Source organism: Phoenix dactylifera, chromosome 6, assembly GCF_051530095.1.
Source record: "Phoenix dactylifera cultivar Ajwa chromosome 6, Ajwa_hap1_PhDact_Kaust_v1.1, whole genome shotgun sequence".
NCBI classification, from domain to species: domain Eukaryota; kingdom Viridiplantae; phylum Streptophyta; class Magnoliopsida; order Arecales; family Arecaceae; genus Phoenix; species Phoenix dactylifera.
Genome location: NC_143195.1, coordinates 6,088,484 through 6,101,270, shown reverse-complemented (window position 1 = coordinate 6,101,270; position 12,787 = coordinate 6,088,484). Strand labels below are relative to the sequence as shown.

Genomic DNA, 12,787 nt, shown 5'->3' with positions numbered 1-12,787 from the left:
TCTTAATGAATAATGTAAGACAAAAAAGCATGAGTACAGGAGCACAAACAAGACTTATAAGAACAGGAAGCCTATCCGTTATTCCTCCGATTTGCCCCCACCCGCATTTTGTCGACGATTTTCCACGATGTGGTAGGGCCCGTGAATGCGCAATGCTTCCGAACACCATCTTCGATCTCCTCTCTCTGTGCGCATTTGTTGTTGCGGTGGTTACACAAAGAAAAACAGAGTGATGGGGGCTAAAGTGAGGTTCTTTCTACTGTTCGAGGTTGTTCGGAGGGTGCTTTTCCTGGAGATTTTTAAGGTCAGATGTCATGGTGTCTGGTGTAACTTTTCCTTCCCAATGCTAGCTCTCCATCTCATTTCCCCAACTTCCCCACTCTCTTAGGACCACAGACCCCTTCTCTCTTCTAGTCTTGGTAGGTGGCTCCTCTCCATTCAATTCCATCAAAACTAACCCCACTAAGAAGTACACCAAGAACAAATAGAATGGCAACAGCTTTCTCCAATTCTCAAATTTTCTACATGCCATCTAACAACAATATAAATATCCTGCCTGGCCGACACCTTTCTTCCCATCAAGGTGCTCTTCTTCCTTCTCTACTTCAGGTTACTTATGCGTTCCCACTTGTAACAGTAGAAGATCAGGACTATGGGCATCTCAGTGAACGGTCAGTCCTGCGTGCCGCCGGGCTTTCGTTTCCATCCGACTGAGGAGGAGCTCTTGAACTATTATTTGAAGAAGAAGGTGGCTTGCGAGAAGATCGACTTGGATGTCATACGTGACATCGATCTCACTAAGCTTGAACCATGGGACATACAAGGTACGTACCATCACAAAACATTTCCATTATTCACTCCTCTAATGATTCCAACTCATGCGCACATAGCCTCACTGTGATTCCTCTATATGCCATTGAACTCCACAGACAAGTGCAGAATAGGATCAGCCCCACAAAACGAGTGGTACCTCTTCAGTCACAATGACAAGAAGTATCCGACCGGCACCCGGACTAACCGAGCAACGGCAGCTGGGTTCTGGAAAGCCACCGGTCGTGACAAGGTCATCCACACCAGCTTTAAACGGATCGGCAAGAGGAAAACACTGGTCTTTTACAAAGGCAGAGCCCCCCATGGCTTGAAATCCGATTGGATCATGCATGAATATAGACTTGATGACCACCTTGGCACCAATAATTATTCTTCCAACGTGAGTCGCCTTTCATTTCTGGCTCCTTTTATCACTCCCTTAAACATTAATGAACGTGGTCATGTTCCTTGTGATTTAGGCCTCTAGCCCTGCTGGTGAAGCAGCAACAGCGCAGGAGGAAGGATGGGTTGTTTGCCGTGTATTCAAGAAGAAGAATTATCAGACTTTGTTAACTCATCCTCACAGCAGCTCATCTTTCATTAGCGACGCCAGGACCCAGATGTCGCGTTCTTGCAACGATGAGCCCTTGGACCAAATCCTCCAGTATTTTGGAAGATCTTGCAAGCAAGAAAGCGATGCGATCGTAAGCATCGACAACATGAACAACGAGGATTATCTTAGGCCAATTGAAACTGCCTTAAGTAACGTGAAAGTTCCCACTCTAGAAAGTCCAAGCCTTCAATCACTCCCCAGTTTTGCACCAGAAGTTGATCCTGTTGAAAATAACGAAGCGATCATGGACATCGAACTAGTCTGCAACTCCATGCCGACCCTCAGTGACTGGCCATCGATGAATGACGAGAATGGCTCCCACATTGGATCAGGTTACTTGGAGGCACGGAAGCAGACGCCCTACAGCAATGAACCCAGCTTTGGGTTTCTGCCTTCCAATGGATTCTTCAGCAACTCGCATGACTGTCGCTATGGAGATGGTGATCCATGGATCTTCATGCAATCGGTGTCATCCGGTGCGGACCACATGTAACATAACGACCCAACAACTCCCTAGAAATCTCTAAAAGGTGAATGGAATATATTGTTCTTATCATTAAAGCCACTACTGTAGGATATGAAACTAGAGCCACCCAATATTTAAGTATATGGACTGTAAGTAAGAGAGGAGGGTTTGGGAACGATATGGCATTATGGAAACCATTATCTCTTGATCCAGTGTTGCCAATCTCACTGATATATGTTGGAAAAGCAAAAAAAAAAAAAAGTAGAAGCTGAGTTATTGGATGCTTTTGAGAGAGAATCATATCATCCCAACTTTTTGGTTAAACGTTGTTGTCGTTTTCTTTGTTTGTTGTAATAGAAAAAGATAAGCGTGGCAAGCAAGGCCCGTGGATGTGGGTTCTAGCTTGAGAATTGGAAAAGCAAGCAAAATCGGCATGAGATCACACTTGCTTCTTGAATAATTGCATGGGAAGAAAAGTTGAACCCACTGAAGCTTCTTAGTATGGCTACCGAAAAGACTACTTACAACTGCGCGGTTTGGACACGTTTTTGGAACAATGACAACAACAACAGCAAATGCTTTAAGTACTGGATAATAGCTTTAAGGTATCAATAAACATAAATATAGACGGCCACACTACAAGAAAGGTGACATTAAACTAATTAGTTAGCATCTGTTGCAGCTATTTTTTAAATGCAAAAAAGAAAAAGAAGAAAGGTGACATCATTATTTTTAAAAATAAGAAGACGTCACTAGCTCGTTGGTGAAATTTCACGACTTTTCAGCCTCACTCATAGGTGAAATTTCCAAAGGGCCGGGTTTTCAGTTCTCCAAAAGTAAAACACATATTTATTTTGTGTATGGTTCCTTTTATGAGATTCTTTTACTTGCATGCCCCTTCTCAGCGATAAAAGAAGCAACCAAACATGCATGAAAATAGGATATAAATCGTTGTGATTTTCTGATGCGTGGATGACGCAGAAATTACAAGACATGGTGAACGCAGAACCTCAAACCAACATCTACAAAGAATCTGTCAGCAGCCATATTAGTTTCATGCCATCACCTGTAAATATAATGCTCATCTTCAAATAAATAATAACTCTTTTTTTGTATTATTTTGATCAAAATCTGCGGTTCGATTTGAGAAGGAGATTTTTTCGCACTACTTTTTCTTTTTTGTATAAAACCCTAAGCAATCTAATTTTCTTCGATTAAGGGTTTCCATGCAATTGTAATAAAATAGAATGCCTTATATGAATGTGATTAAGGTTTTTGGAGGGCCATCGAGTAATAAAAGACAAACTCTATTCCATTTCTTTGGTATTGAGTACTCTTTTTTTTTAAAAAAAAAAGGAGTACTTAATACCAACATCTAGGTAGGCCTAGAGCACCGTATGAAGCATCTAGGTAGGCCTCATTTATTACCCACAGTTAATGCAAACATGGATGGAGTTGCCATGTTCCTTAGAAACCATAAATTTACAAGGATTAATGATATCCACTGATTCATGCCCAACAGTTGCTTTGATCCAGACCTCCAATTTTCGGCCAATGGTTATCTTTGTTTAATTGATTTTTTTAATATATACTAATATCCACTGGCCAACAGTTGATCAAAGCCACTGTGGAACATAAATCGGCAAATCTATTAACATTAGAAAGAATATAAACTTAGTGGAAAGAAAATAATGTCATTTAACAATACTCTACGATTTCATTGATAAAACTCATATTTCGTATTACTATCGCCACGGTAGTAATTGGACTAGAACAATAATCATATCAGTGCTTTATAAAGAGCAGAGTTCCAATAATGATTGAAAACAAACAATATTTGATTGCATAATCAGATAAAAATTAATGATAAAAATGATAAAACATGAAACAAGAGAAATTAGAACAAAATTTCTAAACAATCCGTTTATAAAATCAAAAGAAAATTAAAAAAAATCAGAATTTAAAGATCGAAGCAAGAGAAGAAGATCCCAAACCTAATCTTGTCCTTATCCTTGCCCTTGCCAGCTCCAAAATTCAAATGTCGTGTGAGTGTAGAATAAAAAGTTTAGGAGGAGGAGGAGGAGAATGGGAGGAGAAAGATGGCCAAGGAGAGGAGGCCAACAAAGAGGGGGAGGAGGAGAAGGAGATGCAACGAAGGAGAGCGATTCATGTTAGAAGTATGCCCTATAAGTCAATTTGGCTGACGCATTATTTTATTCTGAGACATAAATTTGTACTTAACCTAATAATGAATTTATTAAGATGGGCATTCTTTTCATTCGTGTTCTTATGTGTTCATAATCGTCCAAGGAATTAATAAGATGATGATGCATATTCTCAAAAGTTGAGAATTTGAGACATGTGTCATTGGTGATTAATTCCTGAATTGCTCCTGATCGATAAATCCATCACAAAGGATAGTGATCGATCTGCTGAGATTAGTGCACAGATCACTTAGTCAGATCAATGAGTCTTGAGTCCACAGTATGGGGACACTGGAGTGATTGTGCAAGTTCTTGTTAGAGAACAAGGGTATTGAGCGTGACCAAAGCAAGTAGTCATTTGGATGTTTATCCACTCGTCAGTGACTTACTTGATGCTGCAGTTGTATGACTGATCCTTTGACCTACGATGCCTCGACTGTTCACAGTGAGGTTGCTGTAGTTTGACGAGCACATAAAATGGGCCCTATCCATTTGGGTCCTTGTGGTGCAAATTGGCTGCAGTAGGTTCACTGTAGGAGTAGGGGTGCATCTAGATGGAATCTATCGACCTTGATAGATTAGGAGAGATCCTATGTGATTTATGAGATTGAGTTCGTAAATCCTTGGCCAAGGTAGTTTTTTTGGAAAAGAGTTTTCAATCTCGAACTAGAGTTGAATAAATTTTACATATGACAGATGATGGGGTTTGACGAGTTATCCATGACCTTCATCCCATCGAGATCCATGATAGAGGGATTGAATCATACACTGACTGCACTTAGAGGTTCATCTATTCCATTCTGCTGGGTTGGCACTACATGCTGCTAGGTGTCACTAGTGGATTGTGAGACTCAGAGGCATTCATTTAATAATCAATGAATCCGAATGAAAAGAGTTAGAATTATTCCAACCCACTGACAGAAGTTTGAATGATATTGTGATAAGGATCACAATATATCTCACTACCAGATAGAATAGAACCTATGAGGTCACACACAATAGAGGATCTGATTAATCTAATGGTTGGATTGTGATTTAGAATCACAATAGTTTATAATTGTCAATTTGATTTATAATTAGTTTAACCCACTAAGAGTTAGTGAGTTGAAGAAGGTATTAATTGCAATTGGATTGCAATTTGATTGAATCAACTGGACTTAATTAATTGGGCTCGATATTATATAATAAGGTTCAAGAGTCCTACTCCTTCTAGAGTTCTAATTAGATTAGGACTTCAAATTATTAGAGTCTTACTTGGAGTAGGATTCCTAAAAGTCCTGATTAGATTAGGACTAAAATTATATGAGTCCTAATTGGATTAGAATTCCTAAATTCCTAATTAATTTTGGTCCAATAGATAAAGATGACTCCTAATTAGATTAGTGTGGAGTGATTGATTATAACCCTATTTGATTTTGATGAGCTCAAAGCATTTGAGTATATCTTATGTTTACTAATGAATTCAATTTAGTATTTCAGTGAAATTTTCTTAAATTTATGGTTAAGTGTCTCTAGATTTGGTTCAAGACATTTTGGATAAGTTAAGAAGTCAATATGAACCAAAGTCTGAGACTCGAGTCGACTTCGGAATATTACGAGTCGACTCCAAGCATATCAGAAGCACTGGCACAGGCTCGAGTCGACTCCGGAACATTACGAGTCGACTCCGACTGAGAACAGACAGACGAACAGAAAGACCCAACTCAAAACCTGTCAGCGAGTCGACTCCTGAAGAGTGCGAGTCGACTCCAGAATAGTATGAGTCGACTCCAGGGAGTTACAGACAGAAAGACAGAGAAGTTATTTTGGACCTTGAGAGCCGGGCCGACTCCTGAGGAACGCGAGTCGACTCCGATGGTTGGCAGGTCGACTCCAAAGAAAGCGAGAGTCGACTCCCAGTGTAATACAAGGCAAAAGTCAGAAAGCAACTTTCGGACACTGAGAGCCGAGTCGACTCCCGCAAAGCCCGAGTCGACTCCGAGACAGCGCGACCCCAAAAAAGACAGAAGACAGTATTATCGTCTCTGAGAGGCGAGTCGACTCCAAGATAGTTCGAGTCGACTCCAAGGCAGCGCTACCCCAAAAAGATAGAAGACTGTTTTTCGGATACTGAGAGCCGAGTCGACTCCGAAACAGTCCGAGTCGACTCCAGGACGGCACGAGTTAAAAGACAGAAGATCGGGAGTTCGGACTCTGAGTGCCGAGTCGACTCCCAGAATTTTCGAGTCGACTCGAGTGAGCAAAGTTGAAGAATACATCTATGGATTCCTTGGAATGAGTCGACTCCAAAAGTGCCAGGTCAGCTCCAGACTTTGGAGAGTCGACTCCGGGTTAAGTCGAGTCGACTCCCAGTCGAGAAGAGCACTTTAATTCAAATCCGGAACAGTTGCCGAGCCGACTCCAGAAAAGCATGAGTCGACTCCTGCTGCAGCCGAGTCGACTCCAGATCGCGCGAGTCGACTCCGATCCCAACGGAAACATTGTCAGGATGTGCAGAATGTGCAGAACGGCTAGAAGATTGTGTCTAACGGCTAGTTTCCGTGGGGAATGGCTTAAATAGCCACAGAGAACTGTAGCAAAGAGAAGAAGCGACATTCCTTTCAAAGAAAACACAAAAACTTCATCTGCCAAAGGGATCTGAACCGAAAAGAAGGAAGAGGGCCATTAACTCCATTCAACCAACTCTTTCCAGCATTAAAGAAGTCTCCTTCAGTCTTCAAGTCTTCAAGACATTCAAGAGGAGACCTAGAGTTCGAGAAGCCCTCCTCTACATCGTCATAAACTTGTTTGAGGGCTCTTAACTTCTCTATTATTTAAATTGCTGAATATCTACTTTCTTAGAAGCTGTATTTTTTCTCTTTGTTCTTTCTATCCATTTGGTCCTTACTTGATTCAATCAGGGGATTGAATCAAGGGTGTAAAGGTTTGTTGGTGAGCCTAGGTTGAAACCAACGTGTAAAGGTTTGATTGTGATCCCGGGAAAACAATCGAGTGGTTCTAGTCGGTGAACCTGAGAAAACCGACCGAGTTCATTGTGATCTCGTAAAACAACAAGTTAGGTTGTGAGCTTGTAAAACAATCGGCTATAATCCGAAGGGTTATAGTGAATTCCCAAGTGAGGCTTGGGGAGTGGACGTAGGAGCAAGGGTTAGCTCCGAACCACTATAAAATCATTGTGTTTGTGATTGCCTTTGTGTCTCTTACCCTCATTTCATTCACTGCACATAGCGTCTAATTAATCTACTCGCAAAAAGTATTAATTAGTATTTCACAAACCATTTAATTGTAATAATTATTTTAAAACCCAATTCACCCCCCCTCTTGGGTTGTCTATCTGGGCAACAAGTGGTATCAGAGCTGGAACTCTTTTACCCAAAGAGTAAAAGATCAAAATGACAACCCCATTTGGATCTTCTCATATTGAGGGCCAGTCCACCCAAAGACCTCCATTCTTTAATGGATCCGACTACTCATATTGGAAGGCTAGGATGAGAATATTTATCCAAGCCCAAGACTATGAGATGTGGACCATCATACTAAATGGACCATACATCCCATCCATTTATCTAGAGGGTGTCACTGTACCCAAACTTGAAAAGGATTGGGATAACAGTGATATTAGGAAGGCACAACTAAATGCCAAAGCAATAAATGTGCTTTATTGTGCTTTAGATAGAAATGAACTTAATAGAGTCTCTACTTGCAATTCTACAAAAGAGATTTGGGATAGACTTGAAGTGACCCACGAGGGACAAATCAAGTAAAAGAATCCAAAATAAATATATTAGTTCATAAGTATGAATTATTTAAAATGGATTCTAATGAAACAATCACTTGCATGTTCACTAGATTTACTGACATTGTCAATGGCCTAAAAAGTCTTGGCAAAAATTATACTAACGGTGAGCTTGTCAGGAAGATTCTTCGTTGTCTACCAAGGTCATGGAAAGCCAAGGTAACGGCAATCCAAGAAGCCAAGGACTTAAACAAGCTGCCACTCGAGGAGCTACTTGGATCCCTCATGACGCATGAGCTAACAATGAAACAACACAATGAAGAAGAGTCCTCTCACAAGAAAAAGGTGATAGCACTAAAATCTGTTTCCACTAACAAAAATTTATCTTGCAGCAGTAGCAGTGAAGAGGAAGACAATGAGGGAGGTGATGATGAGGCTTTCCTTGTAAGAAAATTCCGTAGATTCATCAACCGGAAGAAGTCCTCTCATCAAAGGAGAGGCCTCTCAAGTTTCTATCACAAGGATAAAGGTAAGAAAAGGGAAAATGAGGGGATCGGATGTTATGAGTGTAAGAAGCCGGGGCACTTCAGAGCTGAGTGTCCTTTGCTGAAGAAGGGGAGCAAGTACAAGAAAAAGAAAGTCCTCGTCTCCACCCTATCGGACTCCGACACATCATCATCATCATCGGATGAGGAACAAGAAGAAAAGGCCAACCTATGTTTTATGGCTAACGACAATGAGGTAACATCCGGAACACATTTAGACTTTACTTTCGATGAATTATATGATGCCTTCAATGAATTAATGGACGAGTATAAGACAATAAACCTTAAAAACAAAGAATTGAAACTAACTAACCAAACTCACCTCCGTAAGTATGATACATTAGTTAAGGATAAAGATGTTATTATTAAAGAAAATTCAGAACTTAAGATAAGCAACCAAATCTTAATTCAAAAGACTAATACCTTAATTAAAGATAACGAAAGGCTTACCAAAGAAATGTTAGAACTTAAAAACAATAAACAAATCTTAAAAGAGAGTCTCACAAAAGATCTAAATGGACTAAAAATAGAAAAACAAAAATTGACACAAGAACTTGAAAAGTACAAGCCTTTTGTAGAAAAATTTATATATAGCTCAGAAAAATTAGAAATGATACTTAATAGTCAACGAGCTGTGTTCAATAGAGCTGGTTTAGGGTATAAACCTAAAAATAAGCAAAAACTCCTTAGTAATTTCTTTGTTAAAGCAGGAAAAAGTAAATCTAAGAAAATAACATGTTTTTGCTGTGGAACATTAGGACATAAAGCAAATGTGTGTGATTATAGAAAAGAAAAAACTAAGAGAAAAATTAAAAGAGTTTGGATTCCAAAAGGAACCAACATTACTAACCATGAAGGACCCAAGAAAACTTGGGTACCTAAAATTGTATGATTTGCTTGTGTAGGAGTGTCTTGCAGTCAAGGTCGACAAAAATTGTTGGTACTTGGATAGTGGCTGCTCAAGACACATGACGGGTGACAAAGACCAATTCTTCACCCTTGAGCCTAAGAAGGGAGGTGCTGTGACTTTTGGAGACAATAACCAAGGTCACATCATTGGTATAGGTAAAGTACAAATCATCCCTTCAACCTTTATTGATAATGTTCGATATGTTGATGGTCTTAAGCATAATCTACTTAGCATTAGTCAATTGTGTGATAGAGGTTTTGATGTTTTGTTCAAACCATCCTTATGCATCATAACCAACTCAAATGACAATAGTTTAGTTTTTAAAGGAATAAGACGTGGGAATGTGTATGTAGTAGACCTTGAGGATCTTGCCAAACATAATCCATGTTTAGTTGTTAATGAAACTAAGGATAATGATGCTAGTTGGTTATGGCACCGTAAGTTAGGTCATGCAAGTATGGACACAATATCAAAACTAGTTAAAAGAGATTCCGTGATAGGTTTGCCAAACTAAAGTTTGAAAAGAATAAAATATGTGAAGCTTGTCAATATGGCAAACAATCAAGGAACCCCTTTAAATCCATAAATTGTGTCTCTACCTCTAGACCTCTAGAACTACTACACATGGATCTATTCGGACCAACTAGAACCACAAGTTTAGGAGGAAATAAATATGGTCTAGTTATTGTAGATGACTTTTCTAGATATACTTGGGTCATGTTCTTAGCTCATAAAGATCAAGCATTTTCAGTTTTAAAAAAATTTCATAAGGAAGTAACAAATGCTAGAGATACTTCAGTCATAGCTATTAGAAGTGACCATGGAACCAAATTTGAAAATCATTTATTTGATGAGTTTTGTAGTAAAAAGGGAATAACTCATAATTTTTCTGCACCTAGGACACCACAACAAAATGGAGTTGTAGAAAGGAAAAATAGAACCCTAGAGGAAATGGCTAGAACCATGCTATGTGAAAGTAACCTCCCTAAGTACTTTTGGGGAGAAGCCATTAATACCTCATGTCATATATTAAATAGAGTTTTATTGAGACCCATTATAAAGAAAACACCTTATGAACTTTGGAAAAATAGAAAACCAAAAGTAAACTATTTTCATGTCTTTGGATGTAGGTGTTTTGTTCATAATAATGGGAAAGACAATCTAGGTAAATTTGACTCTAAATCTGATGAAGGTATATTTTTGGGGTATTCTACAACTAGTAAAGCCTATAGAGTTTTTAATAAAAGAACCCTAGTTATAGAAGAATCTATACATGTTGTTTTTGATGATTCTAGTGATATCTCTTCGAGCAAGAGAGTTGATCTTGATAATGATGCTGAAATTATCGAAGAAAAGATTGATGAGATGACATTACAAGATGATGAACAAAAATTAATTGGAAATGCATCATCAAGCCAAGAGGCTGTTGTGGATCATGGGCTAACTAAGGCTTGGAGGTATGCTCATGGGCATCCTAAGAAATTAATTTTAGATGATCCATCTCAACCTGTTAGGACTAGAGCATCTCTTAGGAACTTAAATAACCATCTAGCTTTTGTCTCACATTTTGAACCCAAACACATAGAAGAAGCTGAAAAAGATGTAAATTGGATAAATGCAATGCAAGAAGAACTAAACCAATTTACTAGAAATAAGGTATGGAACCTAGTTGAACGACCCTCTGAATATTCAATCATAGGTACCAAATGGATATATAAAAATAAACTTGATGAAAATAGAATTGTAATTAGGAATAAGGCTAGACTAGTAGCAAAGGGCTATAATCAAGAAGAAGGTATAGATTTTGATGAAACCTTTGCTCCTGTAGCTAGACTTGAGGCAATTAGATTATTACTAGCATTCGCATGCTCTAAGGATTTCAAATTATTTCAAATGGATGTAAAAAGTGCATTTTTGAATGGGTATATTAATGAGGAGGTGTATGTAGAACAACCTCCTGGTTTTGAAAATCATCAATACCCTAATCATGTGTACAAATTGAACAAAGCACTTTATGGTTTGAAACAAGCACCTAGAGCATGGTATGAAAGACTTAGCAAATTTCTACTAGATCATGAGTTCTCTAGGGGAAACGTAGATACAACACTGTTTTTAAAGAGGAAAAACAAAGAAATGTTAGTAGTGCAGATTTATGTTGATGATATTATTTTCGGTGCTACTAACAATCGCCTCTGCGAAGAATTTGCTGACTTGATGCAGAGTGAGTTTGAAATGAGCATGATGGGAGAGCTGAACTATTTCCTCGGGCTTCAAATCAAATAATCTGAAGAAGGAATCTTCATCAATCAAGCTAAATACATCAAGGAGATGCTTAAGAAATTTGATATGGAGGGAAACAAGTCAATCAGCACACCCATGAGCTCATCATGCAAACTAGACCAAAATGAATCAGGTAAATCTGTAGATCAAAAGATGTATAGAGGTATGATAGGATCCTTATTATATCTCACTGCAAGTAGACCTGATATCATGTTTAGTGTATGCATGTGTGCTAGATATCAGTCTAATCCTAAGGAATCTCATCTAATTGCAGTCAAGAGAATCTTTAAATATCTAATAGGAACAAAAAATATAGGTTTATGGTATTCTAAAGAATCTAGCCTGAACTTAATAGGATACACAGATTCAGACTTTGCTGGTTGTCAACTTGATAGAAAAAGCACCAGCGGGTCATGTCAATTCTTAGGAGAAAATTTAATCTCATGGTTTAGCAAGAAACAAAACTCGGTTGCATTATCTACTGCTGAAGCTGAATATGTTGCTGCCGGGAGTTGTTGTGCTCAAATCATGTGGATTAAACAACAACTTGAAGACTATGGCATTAAACAAGATAAAATTTTCATTAATTATGATAATACAAGTGCCATTAATCTAACTAAAAATCCAATTCAGCACTCAAGAACTAAACATATTGAGATAAGACATCACTTCATAAGAGATCATGTACTGAATGGTGATGTGACACTTCAATTTGTTTGCACTGATGATCAATTAGCTGATATCTTCACAAAACCCTTGAGTGAAGAGAGATTTAGTGTGCTTAGGAGAGGATTAGGAGTGATTGATCCATCCTAGTGATGTTCTCTTCTGGTTCATTGATTTTGATGATTAGGTTGTGTTAAATATAGAGTCTCTCATCTATGATTATCAAATCAGATCATAAACTTAGTGATTATCCCTTATTTGGCACGAAAATAGCATGATTTTTAGGTGTGTGCCAGAGTTCGAGTCGACTCGGATACGTTTCAGAGTCGGCTCATGAGGTGGAGTCGACTCGCACACAGATAGGAGTCGACTCGAGGTCGATGGAAGTATAAGGGGAGTCGACTCGCGCATATTTTGGAGTCGACTCGAGGTCGAGTCGACTCGCGACTTACTGGAGTCGACTCGCGGTCGGGATCCGAGGTTTTAACCCTAATCCAAGCGTTTAATCAACACTTCTATTCACTGCCTCCACTGTTCACAAAACCCTAGAGCCGTCT

General features: G+C 38.8%; 1 protein-coding gene across 1 annotated transcript; it reads left to right on the top strand.

Moving 5' to 3' along the window:
• The first annotated feature begins 520 nt into the window (after nucleotides 1–520).
• On the top strand, nucleotides 521–2,317 carry LOC103695685 (NAC domain-containing protein 43). The gene is made up of 3 exons (XM_008777067.6): nucleotides 521–824; nucleotides 930–1,210; nucleotides 1,290–2,317. The coding sequence occupies exons 1-3, from the start codon at nucleotides 653–655 to the stop codon at nucleotides 1,914–1,916; spliced, it is 1,080 nt and encodes a 359-aa protein (XP_008775289.3). The 5' UTR covers nucleotides 521–652; the 3' UTR covers nucleotides 1,917–2,317.
• The last annotated feature ends 10,470 nt before the right edge of the window (nucleotides 2,318–12,787 follow it).